This window comes from Scatophagus argus, chromosome 18, assembly GCF_020382885.2.
Source record: "Scatophagus argus isolate fScaArg1 chromosome 18, fScaArg1.pri, whole genome shotgun sequence".
Taxonomy (NCBI): domain Eukaryota; kingdom Metazoa; phylum Chordata; class Actinopteri; family Scatophagidae; genus Scatophagus; species Scatophagus argus.
This window is the reverse complement of record NC_058510.1, coordinates 517,866-532,183: the sequence shown is the minus strand read 5'-3', so window position 1 is coordinate 532,183 and position 14,318 is coordinate 517,866. Positions and strand designations below refer to the sequence as shown.

The 14,318-nt window shown below is 47.8% G+C and overlaps 1 protein-coding gene across 4 annotated transcripts; it reads left to right on the top strand.

The window, feature by feature from the left end:
- The first annotated feature begins 44 nt into the window (after positions 1-44).
- Positions 45-13,858, top strand: xylb (xylulokinase homolog (H. influenzae)). Of its 4 annotated transcripts, none has more exons than XM_046371938.1 (22): positions 45-135; positions 184-244; positions 874-956; positions 1,129-1,198; positions 1,408-1,488; positions 1,754-1,840; positions 1,914-2,042; positions 2,368-2,433; positions 2,520-2,592; positions 2,729-2,847; positions 2,937-3,018; positions 3,565-3,605; positions 3,693-3,808; positions 4,007-4,122; positions 4,356-4,429; positions 4,504-4,600; positions 4,774-4,832; positions 5,040-5,127; positions 7,492-7,586; positions 8,904-11,150; positions 11,744-11,871; positions 13,202-13,858. In XM_046371938.1, the coding sequence occupies exons 2-20, from the start codon at positions 185-187 to the stop codon at positions 8,970-8,972; spliced, it is 1,605 nt and encodes a 534-aa protein (XP_046227894.1). In that variant the 5' UTR covers positions 45-135; position 184; the 3' UTR covers positions 8,973-11,150; positions 11,744-11,871; positions 13,202-13,858. The 4 variants fall into 4 exon arrangements, with proteins under 4 accessions (XP_046227894.1, XP_046227893.1, XP_046227895.1 ...); XM_046371937.1 differs by having other exon boundaries at positions 12,171-13,858; XM_046371939.1 differs by lacking the exon at positions 11,744-11,871.
- The last annotated feature ends 460 nt before the right edge of the window (positions 13,859-14,318 follow it).

The window sequence follows — 14,318 nt, the reverse complement described above, 5'->3', positions numbered from 1 at the left end:
CTCGGCCGCAGGATGTCCATGTTACATTCAGGAGAATCACTGGCCTGATGTGTGTTTATTAACGTTACTAAGAGGGTGTTACTGTCTCTTTAAACACTCAGCCTTCTTCCTCCCCTCCTCACCGTGTGTGTGTGTGTGTGTGTGTGTGTGTGTGTGTGTGTGTGTGTGTGTGTGTGTGAGAGAGATGATGGCCGCCGCTCAGGACTCTTCTCTTTATCTGGGCTTCGACTTCAGCACGCAGCAGGTAAACCAACTTTATTTTAAACCCTCATTCACCTGCACGTTCGATCTGGTGACGTGATGTTTACGCTCGTGGCCGCGCGCAGGCAGAGCGGCTCATCGCGCAGACGCGGAAGAAGAAGAAGAAGAAGCTGGCGGAGTGAGCATGAGTGGTCTGAGTTGTGTGGAGGTTTCAGTCGGACTCTGCCGGTCCTGAACTGAGTCTCAGTCGGTGAACACGTCGTCAGAAAACAGTCATTGAGTTTCAAACTTTATTCATCTGTTCAGCTTTACGGGTTCAATAAAGTGAAAAAGTTACCGAAACAACGCGGTTTGACACCGAGCGGATCGATGCTGTTTACATTTACAATAAATGTACAACACCTTTCAGTTTCTGTAACAATAACAACACGTGACAGTAAAAATAAACGTGTAAGGTACATGTTTGAGGTACTTTATACGTTCTGCTACGTTTCATTTTATTTTTTTAGTGGAGATTTATTTAAAGGCAACTGTAAAATCCTACTACACATGAATGCATGAACGCACCAGTCCAGTTTTAGTACTTTAAACTATGGTGATGATGCTGATAATACACGTGTACTTCTACTGCCGGTACTGATACCTGTGTACTTTTACTGCCGATGCGTGAAGCTGAAGGTGGTGGCGATCGATGGAGACCTGAATGTGGTTCACCAGAACAATGTCCAGTTTGACTCTGAGCTACCTGAGTTCAGGTAACACACACGTCACTGCTGCAGAGAGTAAGAATATGAGGAAAAGTCAAATTAAATCCTAATTGTTCATTTTAATACCCGACTTGTGTTTTCTGGCAGCTTATTGGTTTGGAGACATTAAGATTGTTAATTTGAGATTTAACATGTTTGTGTCTGTTCTGTCTGTGTCCAGGACTCAGGGAGGAGTTCATATTCATGCTGACAGACTGACCGTCACCTCTCCTGTACTGATGTGGGTGAAGGTAGGACACACATACACACACACACACACACTCACACAGAGTCACGATGATTAAGGTGTTTTCACTCTTCAGCTCTTCAGTTAAAGTATTAACTGTGTGGAGGGTCAGCAGCTGACCTTTGACCCCTGACAAATCACATTTTACCGGTGTGTGTTTGTGTCCTCGGGCTGCGGCCTGATTGGTTGTGGTGTCTTTGTGTCTGTTGTCAGGCACTGGACCTGCTGTTGGACAAGATGAAGAGGGCGGGGCTTGACTTCTCTCGTGTCAGAGCGTTGTCAGGCAGCGGCCAGGTGAGACCAGAACCTGTCTTTGTTCTTATTACTGTGTGCTGGATCATACTGGAACACCCACAGGAAAGTGGGTGTGTCTACATACTTTTGGCCACAAAGCATGCATGATATCATACATCGATCTGTTTTTACAGAGCAAATCCTGTTTGTATTTTCAGCAGGACAGTGTGAAACACACTGACAGACTTGACTAAAATTTGAAGAAAAGTGAGTGAAGTTTGGTGTACAGATGTTTCAAATCATCCTGCTCTCGCTTGTCTCTCAGCAACACGGCAGCGTGTACTGGAGAAGAGGAGCTTCTGAGACCCTGAAGCAGCTCGATCCGGACCAGACCCTGCACCAGCTGCTGCAGGTCTGTGTGGTCTGTGATGCTCTGCAGTGTGTGAGTTACACCTGCTCATGTGCGTGTGCTGATGTGTTGACAGGGCAGCTTCTCGGTGTCAAACTGTCCTGTGTGGATGGACTCCAGCAGCAGTCAGCAGTGCCAGGACCTGCAGACAGCAGCAGGAGGAGCTCAGAGACTGGCAGAGATCACCGGATCCCGAGCCTACGAGGTCCATCAGTCAGTCTGTCTGTCTGATTAAAGAATCTTGTTTCACTGTTTATACACGACTTTTGCAAAAGCTTTATTGTCTGCAGTCATGAATGAAAGCTCGTGTCTGCAGGATGTGTCAATAAAGTTTTGCTTCTGTGAATAAGAAACATGTTTGCTGTCTTCACCTTCATGTGACGAGGCCCAGACTCATCAAACCTCACAGAGACAGAAAACTTTAGTCACAGAAATGAAAAACCCATCAGTGTTCCAGTCGCAAATCCCTTCATCAGCACAACACCAACCAGTGTGTGTGTGTGTGTGTGTGTGTGTTTGCTTGCCTGCAGCGTTTCACAGGAAACCAGATCGCCAAACTGCGACTGACCCGACCGGACGACTACCGGGACACCGAGGTCAGCCTCCAGAGCCGTCATTATGACATCACGCTATGACATCATTGAAGACAGTTTGTCATGTTTCATGAGCTGATGTGTTTCAGAGGGTCTCATTGGTCAGCAGCTTCGCGGCCTCGCTCTTCCTCGGTGGTTACGCTGCCATCGACTACAGCGACGGTACAGTTCCGTTGACTGTTCTTGTTAACTAACTCAGCCATTAATCCGATTCGTGAGCGGTCGGCTTAGAAACCGCGAGGAGAACTGAGCTGCTCGCTGCTGCTTTATAAGTGATGTGTCCGTTCACCTGCTGCAGGTTCAGGGATGAATCTGCTGGACATCAGGACCAGAAACTGGTCTGAGATCTGCCTGGAAAACACCGCTCCTCGTCTGGACCGAGTGCTGGGAGCTCCAGTGCCCTCCACGTCTGTACTGGTAAGACTGGTCCTTACTGCTTTCAATGTTTCCCCGTGAAGTCAGCAGAGACAAACAGGAAGTGTAGGTGCTCCTTCCTGTCGTTGCAGGGTCCCGTCTCCTCCTACTCTGTGCGTCGATATGGTTTCTCTGAGAGCTGCAGAGTGGTGGCTTTCACTGGAGACAACCCAGGTAAAACCAGAAACACTCTGTCTCGGTCTCCTCGCTCGGCTTCCTGTCAAAGTCAAAGGGACACGCAGCCGCTTCATGTTGTTGGGATGACATTTGTTGAGAAAATAAATCCTCACAGAAAGCTTTGTGTAGTTCCCCTGTGTGAACACTAGATGGAGCTGTTGTTTGCTGCTGAACCACAGTGTCTTCTGTTCAAATGTTTGCCTTTTAATTTTCTTAAATCCATGTTCCAGTTTTTATTACAAAATGATTGTCACTCGTAGCCCAGTGAAAATGATTTATTTCTTCTCCTTTTGCCGCTTTGTTTCCTCCTCCTCAGTAAGTTTCTCCTTCAGTCCATTCCTGTCTTCATCCTTTTGTAAAAACTCTGCTGTCTGCTGACTTGAGCGTCTCACGTGGGGTCCCAGGAGGTCGAAATAGCAACCTGAGCGGATCCTCTAATCTCTGGAAAAGTTCTTCGTTCTCCTCCACAGTCACAGGAATGCAAACCTGAGCTGGAAAAGAGTGTGAAAAGATGAAAGTTAAAATGTTTTCTCTCCCTCTCAGCGTCTCTGGCAGGAATGAGGCTGCAGCCAGGAGACGTCGCTGTAAGTCCACCCAAAACCACAAAACTTTAAGGACCACAGTCCTTCATGTCCACGCGTCTTTATTGGTGTGTGTGTGTCTGTCTCCAGGTCAGTCTGGGTACCAGTGATACGGTGTTTCTGTGGATCCAGCAGCCTCGTCCAGCACTGGAGGGCCACATCTTCTGCAACCCTGTTGACTGGCAGGCCTACATGGCTCTGCTGTGGTATGAACACACACACACACACACACACACACACACACACACACACACACATACCTGGACTCCTGAGATGTCCACACATTTCTCCCCAGACCAGTAAGCAGAAGTGACATGACAGGCCCTGTCCATTAGGGGGCAGCACCTGAAGGCTCCACTGAGAGTGTGTGTGTGTGTGTGTGTGTGTGTGTGTGTTACCTGAAGCTTTAAGAATGGATCGCTGACGAGGGAACGAATCAGGAACGAATGTACTGGAGGATCATGGGAACACTTTTCTGCTGCCTTGAGAGACACGCCGCCTGGAAACAATGGAAACACGGGTGAAGCTTCCATCCATTTCCCTCCCGTCCTCCTTGTTATCCTCCAACACTCTGTCCTTCTTCCCTCCTACCTAGTTTCCTTATTTACTTACTTCCTCCACTGCTTCCCTAAATCCCTCCTTCTTCCTTCATCTTTTACTTTCTTCCTCTGTTGATCTTGTCCTTCCGTCCTTATTCCTGCATTCTTGTCCTCCCTCCTCCTCCCTCTGATTGGTTGTTTGGTGTGTTTCCAGGCTTTTATTTTGACACGATGGAGATCACACCTCCTGCAGTGGGAGTCCACCGCTTTGACCCGGACGACAACGAGGTCAGTGGACAGACAGGCAGACAGACAGACTGTGTGTATCTGAATCTCACGTCCTCCTCCTCCTCGTCCACCAGGTGTCCTCACTGAGTCCTCAGGTGGAGGTCCGGGCTCTGGTGGAGGGTCAGTTCCTGTCCAGGAGGCTCCACGCTGAGAGGCTGGGATACACCTTCAGTAAGAGCACCTCCTGTTCTCTGCTTCTAGATTTGATTTGATTTCCCTTGCCCGGATCACCTGTAGCTCCGCAGAAGTCAGTGACATAAACCAGAACCGCTCAGGTGGTTTCTGATGAACTGCGGCTCCCATCGGGTTTAGCCTCACTTCACTCGTCCTGTGTGTGTTTTCAGCTTCAGGAACCAGAGTGCTGGCGACAGGAGGAGCCTCATCGAACAAGGAGATCCTGCAGGTCAGTCGTCCACCTGTTCAGCGCTGCATTATGTGACTGTATGTGCCGTGACGAATTCAGGCAAGGTCACACACACTCCCCTGCTTTTACATCCTGGTCCTGATCCCGATCCTGATCCATCTGTGGGTTGGTCCCTCGTCATTCTGTCTCGGTTGCTTCTCGACCTGATGAAGTTGTAAAGACAAATCTGTCTCATTTGTCTCACAGGTTCTGTCTGATGTGTTCAACGCTCCGGTTTACACCATCGATCTGTCCAACTCCGCCTGTCTGGGATCAGCGTACCGAGCTCTGCACGGTAACACACACACTGACAGTACAAGTACCACAACAGTACTGCATCGGTCAGGATCTGTTATTCTCAGACACTGAAGCAAGAGAAGTCAAAGGCTTGAGGAAGCAAAAAAGGAAGGAAGTAAAATACAAAAGATGTAAAATAAGACAAAGAAGGGAACAGAGGAGGGAAAGGATGGATTAAGGAAATAAGGAACGTAGGAGAGAAGGAAGGAGGGAAGCACTGAAAGGGAGGAAAGACTGAATGATTGACGAGGAAGGAAAAGCGAGAGAGGACTGACAGAAGCAGAAAGGGAAGGAAAAGGATGAAATGTGAGGAATATTTTCTCCCTTCTTGGTTGTGTGAAGTGAGTTTTAATCCTTGAAAGGGTTTTAATGTTTGTCCCGTGCAGCCCAGCTGAAGCTCATGTCTCAGAAACAGACTGAAAGACGTGGACGCTGGAGATAAACGCGGCGTCGGCCGTCGTCTCTCGGGCTTCTAATGTCGGCTGCCGCTCGACATGAAAGAGAGCGAGCGACGATTTCACGTGTGACAGCCGTCAAAGATGTATGCAGGAGGTGGCGGAGGAGGGACGAGGGGCAGCCTCCCGACCAGAGGGAGCCTCTAAAGTCAGTTGCGGGGGCTTGAAAAGACGTAATGCAATCCTCCTGATGTTAAAAACGAGTGCTGATTCATTCGCCGCCGCCACGGCCTCAGGAGGGTCCTCATGCAATTACTGTGCAACAGAGCTGGATGCACTGAAGTCCTCGTCCTGTGCTCGTCTTGCCTTAGTGCTGCAATCCTTTCCTCAGTGTTACACAAACCACATTCAGAGAGCAGACAAAGTGAGCCTCAGCTCGGCTCTCTTTACGTCCCCGAACAGAAGCGGTGAGGGTCTGGAACCAGCATGGAACCAGCATGGAACCAGGAGTCCAGTAGAGACCAGTCGGCCTGTTGCAAACAGCAGCAGCCAAACCCCCCTCCGCACTGTGACAGCAGAGACACAGGAAGCCATAATCAGGTTTTTTCTATTATTTTGGATGGCTGAGATAACATGTACACTATATGGACAAAAGTATTGGGACACTTGATTTTCGAATTCGGGGGCGGCGTGAGGCTGTTTTTCAAGGGTTTGCTCATACTGTCAGACTCCCTCCTACATAACAGAGTGAAATGGTGTCATAGCAGCGTCATGGACTGGACGGAGGAGAACCTGTGGACAGAAAGCTTCCCTGTCTGGATGCTCTTCCTCTAATTTTCCACTTTGATAAACACATGAAAAATGAGGAAATCTGCATCCTTTGGTACTCGACGAGTCCAAACAGCAGGAGGCCGCAGTGACAGGACGAGGAAAGCTGAATTTTCATGAGATTCTGAAATGCGTCAGAGACGGAGGGAGCTGAGCGTCAATTTGAGGAGGGAGGAAAACCTTCATCATGGCAGGAGTCTGGAACACTTTGAGTTGGTGTTAACAAGCTCACACTTCGCAGTCACGGCGGACCCCTGAACGCAGTCTTTAATGGCTCCTGACTTCCTACACATGAGCAGACATGCAGGTCACGTCCTGACCTCAACCCCATCCAACACCTTTGGGATGAACTGGAACGGAGATTGTGAGCCAGACCTTTTGGTCCAACATCAGTGTGTGACCTCACAAATGCTCTACTGCATGAATGGACACAAATGGACACACGTGGGGCAGTCGTGGATCAGCGGTTAGGGTGTCGGACCCGTAACCGGTGGATCGCTGGTTCGATTCCCCGTCCCGGTGTCCATGGCTGAGGTACCCTTGAGCAAGGTACCTAACCCCCACTGCTCCCCGGGCGCTGCACGCGGTCGCCCACTGCCCCGGGTTTGCTGTGTGTGTGTGCACGTCACTTGGGTGGGTTAAATGCAGAGAACAAATTTCGTTGGAGTGAGTTCCCTCCAATGACAAGATATGTCACTTTAATCTTTAATCTTTAAATTCCCACAGAAACACTCCAACATGTTGTGGAAAGCCTTCACAGAAGAGTGGAAGCTGTTAGAGCTGCAAAGCTGTCTGTGTGTTTACAATGAGACGCCATTAAAGTCCCTGTTGGTGTGATGGACAGCTGGCCCAATACTTTTGTCTGTATGGTGTATTTCCCACCTCCTTGTCCTGTTTCTAATATTACACAGCACTTTCTAGATTGTGTTTCATCTCGGTGTCAAAGGTGAAGAAAACTGCTGATTGGTTTATGGACTAACTAAACCAGCGACTGACTGACTGACAACCCAGGACCTGCACTGTTGTAGGCCAGAAGGGAGGAAGACATTGACTGTTTGCTGACGCAGGACCCAGGAGCTAAACCTCCGACTGGTTGATGATGATGCAGAAACCTAAGTCTCTGATTGGTTGATTTTCAGGCCTGGTTGCGGAATCTGGAGTCTCCTTCTTTGATGTTGTGAAGAAAGCGCCTGAACCACAACTGGTCGCCACCCCACATCCTTCAGCACAGGAGGTACAGCACACACACACACACACACACACACAGAGTGATACTTTGGTGTTATGCATTGTCAGTCAGATCCAATCAGGATGTCCTCCCCAGCTCCCGACAGAGTCAGACTCATGATGGGAACGTCACAGGTCCAGGATCTGCTGTAGACCTGAGAACTTCCCCCTCATGTTTGCTCACCTGGCTGTTGTACTGAAGCTCCTGACACGTGAAAGCTTCTAAAATGAAAGGCTTGAATAAATCCGTAGCAATGGAGCAATCGGTTTGATGTTGGACCCAAACTCAGAGGACTGGCTGCAGTCAAACTCAAAGGCAGAGCTTGGTTGAGGACCTGACTGTCGGGTTGTGGTCTCAGAACCACCAAGAGCTCCTCGCATTTAGTCCTGACATTCACTTATTTAAAGACGCTTTTCTTCTTCTTCTCTGGTGGTAATCGCTGTATTTGTCGGTGTGTTCCGTGTTACTCTGATGTTGTTGTATGTTTACTGATGTGATGTTCTCTCATGTTCGTCCTCCATAATTCAACAACTCGGCTCATAAATAAGAAATGAGCTCAGCTTTCCCACAGAGATGCACTCAGCTTAGACAGCAACAAGAAATTCAGAATTTTGTTGGTCACCTGCAGGGTGTGTCTGAGTGTGTCCCGAGCCAAACTAACACTCACATTTACACCGGCTTACTTCCTGTTTCCCGTGTCAGCCGCCTCAGCCCCATCCAACACCTTTGGGATGAACTGGAACGGAGATTGTGAGCCAGGCCTTTTGGTCCAACATCAGTGTGTGACCTCACAAATGCTCTACTGCATGAATGGGCACAAATTCCCACAGAAACACTCCAACATGTTGTGGAAAGCCTTCACAGAAGAGTGGAAGCTGTTAGAGCTGCAAAGCTGTCTGTGTGTTTACAATGAGACGTCATTAAAGTCCCTGTTGGGGTGATGGGCAGCTGGCCCAATACTTTTGTCCACATAGTGTATATTTACTGCTGAGGAAATACAGCAGGTACGCTGGAGTCACCTGAGCAGTACTACAGGAAAGGTCAGACCACATCCAGTGCAGTACACACAGTATTTGTCACCACGTGTCAGAAACGAGCTGCGTGTGGCGTTCATGAGGGGGGCAGGTGGACGTCGTGTTCCTGCTCTGATTGGTCACTTTGAGACTGGAGGCTTCATTCCATTTGTTGTTTCAGGTTTCCAATCAGGAGCAGCACTCAGCGGTCAGCCACGACGTTTTCTTTCCCTTTTTGCAGCATCAGACACGTCATGAACACATAAATAACACATGGATGTGCATTTGTCTTCCTCCGTGTGTGTTCCAGGTGTACGACCCCATGCTGAAACGCTACGCCCGATTGGAGGAGAGAGTCCTGCAGGTGACTCGCCCCTGAGCCGCGGCCACCAGTCAGATCTCGAGACGAGACCACAACGTTTTCAGAAAGTGAAATGCTGCATCTGATTTTGGTGTAATAAGTTTTACTCGAGGACTTTGGAAACTCCTTTGAATTTTATTTGTGATCAGTCAGAGCTGCTTGTCAGTAAAGTGTAAAGTGCTGGACTTTTCAGGGATATGTGATGAAACAATGAAATCAGCCGCTGAATTAATGCAGAATCCCAGGACAGTTTTCTCCAGGGACACTTTGAGAAACACTTTCTTCATCCTCATCCCTGAATCCTTTCTGCTTTACCATTTGTCCAAACTCTGTTTCCTCTGGTCATGTAGCACCAGTTTCAAAGATATTTGCCTCGTTGTACAGCACAGACAGAAATGCTTCTTAAAAACTCTCTGAGTGAAGGACTATGAAGGATGAGGTTTGATGAGGTTTGATGAGGTTTGATGGGGTTTGAGGCTGATCCAGATAGCCACATCAGCTTTCAGTTTTCGACTTTGGCTGTGGATGAAGTTCACGTTGTGCTGCAGTGTGACACATCATGTGAAGGGAACTTTTTCCTGTGTGATTTGCAGTACGTTAAATGATGTCATGATCACCACTTTGGTTATTGGCTTTGTCAGTTAAACTTGGGAGCAGAACCAAACAGTGACAGAAGCTTTGGGCATTTGAAATACAATCTGGCATTGAAATATTTCTATTTTAAGAAGCTCTACTAACACTCGAACAAATCAGCCTTGACGTTCACAGACATTAAAAAGTTATTCCATGTTATGTTGCTTTGGTTTTGTTTTCATTTGCGGTGTTAAAATGCATCGTCGAGCGTCGGCTTTTCCTGCGGGGCGAAACGGGTTTAAAAAAGCTGGACACATGAATTAAACCGGTGCTTCGATTAAATCTCAAACTGATTTCAGCTCCCCTCTGCCTGATGACAAGTTGCAGCGTGGCTGTAATTTTGTTTTGCAGGCCTCAGCTGACCGATAAGACGGCCGCAGCTTTTGATTGGCTTTTGTTTATCGGTTTTCCTGTCTGGTTTGCCGTCTTCAGCCTGCTGCAGCGCTGAGCTGCACGTCGGGTGTCTCGCTGCAGACGTGAAGACTTTAAAACTTGAACTGAAATGAAAAATGGCACCTTGTTAGCTTCCTCTCCTCTGGTGGCCCTTCTGTTTGGGCCCTCGGAAGTCATCGTCGTCTCTCTGGTTCTGATCTCTACGTCTGGTCCCACCTGCTCTAAAACCCCTCAAGAGTTGCCATAATGCATAAAAACAAAAGTCTGCTCATTTCTCATTCATTATTTGCGTTCTGTATCATGAATGCTTTGTGAAATGATATCAGTCTGCAGCCTCGGGGCTCCTTCCACTAATTAATGAGGCTTAACTGTTAAAAAAAAGTCATCATTTGGAGAATTAATTTGAATAATGTGTTTCCCTAGGGATTAAAATCCTTCCCTGTAATTCATGATTTAATATTTATAAAATATTGAAGGCCCAGGTGAGGCGCCTGTTCTCATTTTGTCACCTGCCGCCCTTTAAAAAAAAACTTTTATCATCAGTGCGTGAGGTCGTTTTTCAAACGCTGCAAATCTTGTCATGAACGCGAATCATCCATCTGGCGCTGCGTCCCGACAGGAAGAAGAAGGAGGAGGCGCTCCTCCTCCTCCTTCTTCTGCAGGGGGCCAAAGTAAAACAACGTGAAGCATTGAGATTTCCCTTCTCTGGAAGTCAGGGGCCGAGCCTGAAAGCAACAATAAAGAGTTGCGTCCCCATACTTTTGTCCATATAGTGTACATCACTTCCTGTCAGCCACATCCGCTCTTTAAGCTCCACCCAAGTGTGACTACTGATTATGGTTCTGTTTAGTTCTTTCCAAACTTCCTCTGCCTCTGGCGTCTGAGAACTTTTCATTAAAATGAAGAAATGTGATTGGACTATGTGTCTCCTCCCTCTTCCTGTATCTTCTTCTCTTCCTCTTAATTTGTGCATAAAACGACGAACAACTTAAAGCGAAGCGCTGAGCTGAGCTGTGTGGAGCGACGAGGAGGGTGCTGGCTCATCGCTGTGTCCTCCTCTTCTTCTGTGGTGGTTTGATGGCACCGAGAGGAGAATCAGCACCACCTGCTGTTTGTCTCCGCCAACCAGTGAGCTCATCTTCACACAGCAGGAGGACGGACATTCATTCAGTGAGTTTCTGGAGAGCTTCGTTGTCCTCTGTCCCTCCTCCCGTCTTTCTCTGTGTTTCCGTGTCTCCTCGTCCCTCAGCCTGTCTCCTGCTCTTGTGCTTCACGATCCCTCTGTCCGTCTCTCTCCTCCGTACCTCCGTCTTACGCTCACTGACGAAATCAGATTGTAGAGCAAAGGTTGATAAAGATTAGTGTGTGAGTGTGTGTGTGTGTGTGTGTGTGTGTGTGTGTGTGTGTGAGAGAGAGAGAGAGAGAGAGAGAGATCACGTGCATGTCATTTTCTCCCCAGTGACTAATGCCTCAGCCATGGGAGATTGAGTTCGATTGAGAGGGGCTTTGCACTGTGTGTGTGTGTGTGTGTGTGTGTGTGAAATGCGGCAGAAGAGAACGGGTTCACATGAGGAGACGAACGCTGCAGAGACTGAGCCACGCGTGTGTGTGTGTGTGTGTGTGTGTGTGTGTGTGTGTGTGTGTGTTTGGTCCATAGCATTAACAGTGGTGGGAGGGGGGCTGTGAGCTGTCCTCAGATGACACACCCAGGAGAGCTGCTGTGTGTGTGTGTGTGTGTGTGTGTGTGTGTGTGTTGTCCTCAGATGCCATCCATATCCCCAGTAACCCCCTGAAGAAATGCGACTGTGGTGGAGCTGCGTTAGTTCACATCCAGATTCTTAAGCCACACCAGAACTGGACCAGCCAGTCGGGATGTTCGTACTGATCTGAGGTCAGTGAAGTGAGCTCACTGCAGTGCATCAACACTTACAACCTGGTAATGTCATATAAATATTACAGGAGTATTTTTACTTTTGCTACTATAAGTAGCTAGGATTTTGATGCTACTATTTTTGTAATTTTATTCAAGTAAAAAATGTCAGTGCATAACTTTTACTCCAGTAGGACACTGTAGTATTACTGCTTTTACCGAAGTAAAAGATTACCGAAGAGTTCAGAGTTCAGTTCAGTTCCTTTGAAGCACGGTACACGACAGCCTACACGTCTCAAACCGGGTTTCGTTTTGTCCAGGAATGCCAAGCTTCAACGTCAACCCTCTGCTTCACGATGGCCCGAAAGCTTCACTCGTAACAACAACCTCCAAACGCTAAAAGCTTGACCAAAGCTTGAGTCTGGTCCTGCGGTCGGTGCGTCCCTCAGGAGACGTAAAGCAGACGGACGTGCAGGGTGGATGTGGGCTCTGCGGATCCCTGATGGTGTCCTTATTCTCGAAGCAGCTTCTTACACTTTCTTAAAGGAGAATTCCAGTGTTTTTTAAACCGTGTCCCCGTGTTTATGTTGGTTAGTAAATGATTCATACTTACCAGAGGGTTTGGAGTTGGTCCAGCAGATCACAACTCAGATCGTCAAAGTCACAGCTGCTAAAAGTGTTTCTTTGCACTTGTACCCAGGATATTTTGGCCTCAGGTTTGTACAGTGGGAGGAAGTGGAGCGTCATCCATCTTCATAAGTGTCAGGGTCAGCCTCTGACACAACTCAGACTCCCTATTGGATAGACATATGCTTGAGACACTGAGAACCTGCCGGTGGACACTTCTTCACATTGGCTTGTGCTGAGTGTGTGTGTGTGAGAGAGAGACAGAGTCCTGCTACCAAAGGTTCAGCTGAGGAGAGACGATGCGCTCTGCAGATCCATCCTCAGATGGTTTATGTGTTTGTGTGTGTTTAAACTGATCAAAGGAAGCCCTTTTGATGTTCAGACACACACACACACACTCACACACTCTGGATGATAGAGGACAGAGCAACATGTGACTGCGTGCACTGTGTATTCCAGATATTTTGTTTGTGTGTTTGAAATAATTGGCTCCCAAAAGGCCCAAACGCAGGAAACAAATTGCGGCGCAGCAGCGGAGACGGCGTGTTCGTCCCGGCTGCATATGTAAATTTGTATGCCGAATGTGTGTCAGTGTTTGAGTCTGTGGCCATTTGCATATTTGTGTGGATAATTTTGTGTGTGTGAGATGAATGGATCCAGGAGTGTGTGTTTCAGCGAGGACGCCCGCCTCAGATCGTAATCCAGCTGTTAATTACTTTCACAGGCAGGCGGAGGAAAAAGTGCGTGTGGACTTCAGACCTGGCAACCCGCCGTCTGATGCTGATTGAAGGGTTGGGCTCTAAAATGAGACATTCAGGGATACCTGCACGCTGAGGATAACTGACGGCAAAAGATTTAATGAGGGACTTTGTGAGAGGGCAGACGACAGCCTACAGAAGTGGAAACCTCTCGCCGACGTGATCCCGCTCGTTAACTCCAGTCAGCCTCAGCACAGGATGTTTCATGTGCTCACGCGTCTCTGAGACTCTCTTATTTTGAGTGCTTCCTGATTGAGCTTCAGTGTCTGAATAAGAAATCTGATATGAAGCCGTTGTAGCATCAAAACTAAGTGAAATACACCATATAGACAAAAGTAACCAGACAGGGTTTGGGCTCGGCCCCTGAATTCCAGTGCAGGGAAATCTTAATGCTTCAGCACACCAAGACGTGTTGGACAATGCTATGCTTCCAACTTTGTGGCAACAGTACTGACTTTAGAGACTCAAGTTCACTCTTTCATCTCTTAGAGTCCTCAGTCACTGCAGGAGCAAAGAGACGTCCTCTGCTGTCAAACCCGCCACAGTTTGGACTTATGAAGAAGCGTCTCAAAGCTTTCACTGTGTGTCTGCTGTGTTTTTTAAATAAAGGTTTTTTAAAGTCACGTTCAGGTCTTTACTTCTCCAGTTTGACTTGTTTTGACTGAAACAGTAGCAGTCCATCTGTCTTCACAAAGCAGGACATCATCAAATCTCGGATCACAGCTGACCCTTCTCCCCCTGGACATGGACTCTTTGAGAAACTCCCTTCAGGCAGGAGGTTACGGTCCATTCGGACCAAAACCTCACGCCACAAGAACAGTTTCTGCCCCTGTGCTGTTGGACTGTTGAACACAACTGACTAACATGCTGCCCTGCACCTTAGTAGCTGATTTCTGCTCATGTCATGATCCACCTGCTGTTCATTTGCACTGTTTACCTCACCCACTTGCACTATACTCCACCCTGCACTACCTCACTTTTGGACTACCTCCAGAAACATATTTATTTGTGTTACCTTATTCTATTTTATTTTTATTTTTATCTTGTTCTTCAAATTATATGTTACTTGTTACGTTCTACATG

Coding starts and splice junctions, on each gene's coding strand:
- xylb (XM_046371939.1), top strand. CDS start 185: ATGATGGCCGCCGCTCAGGACTCTTCTCTTTATCTGGGCTTCGACTTC. Junction 1,199..1,407: donor CTGTACTGATGTGGGTGAAG/GTAGGACACACA, acceptor GTCTGTTGTCAG/GCACTGGACCTGCTGTTGGA. Junction 4,601..4,773: donor GAGGCTGGGATACACCTTCA/GTAAGAGCACCT, acceptor GTGTGTTTTCAG/CTTCAGGAACCAGAGTGCTG.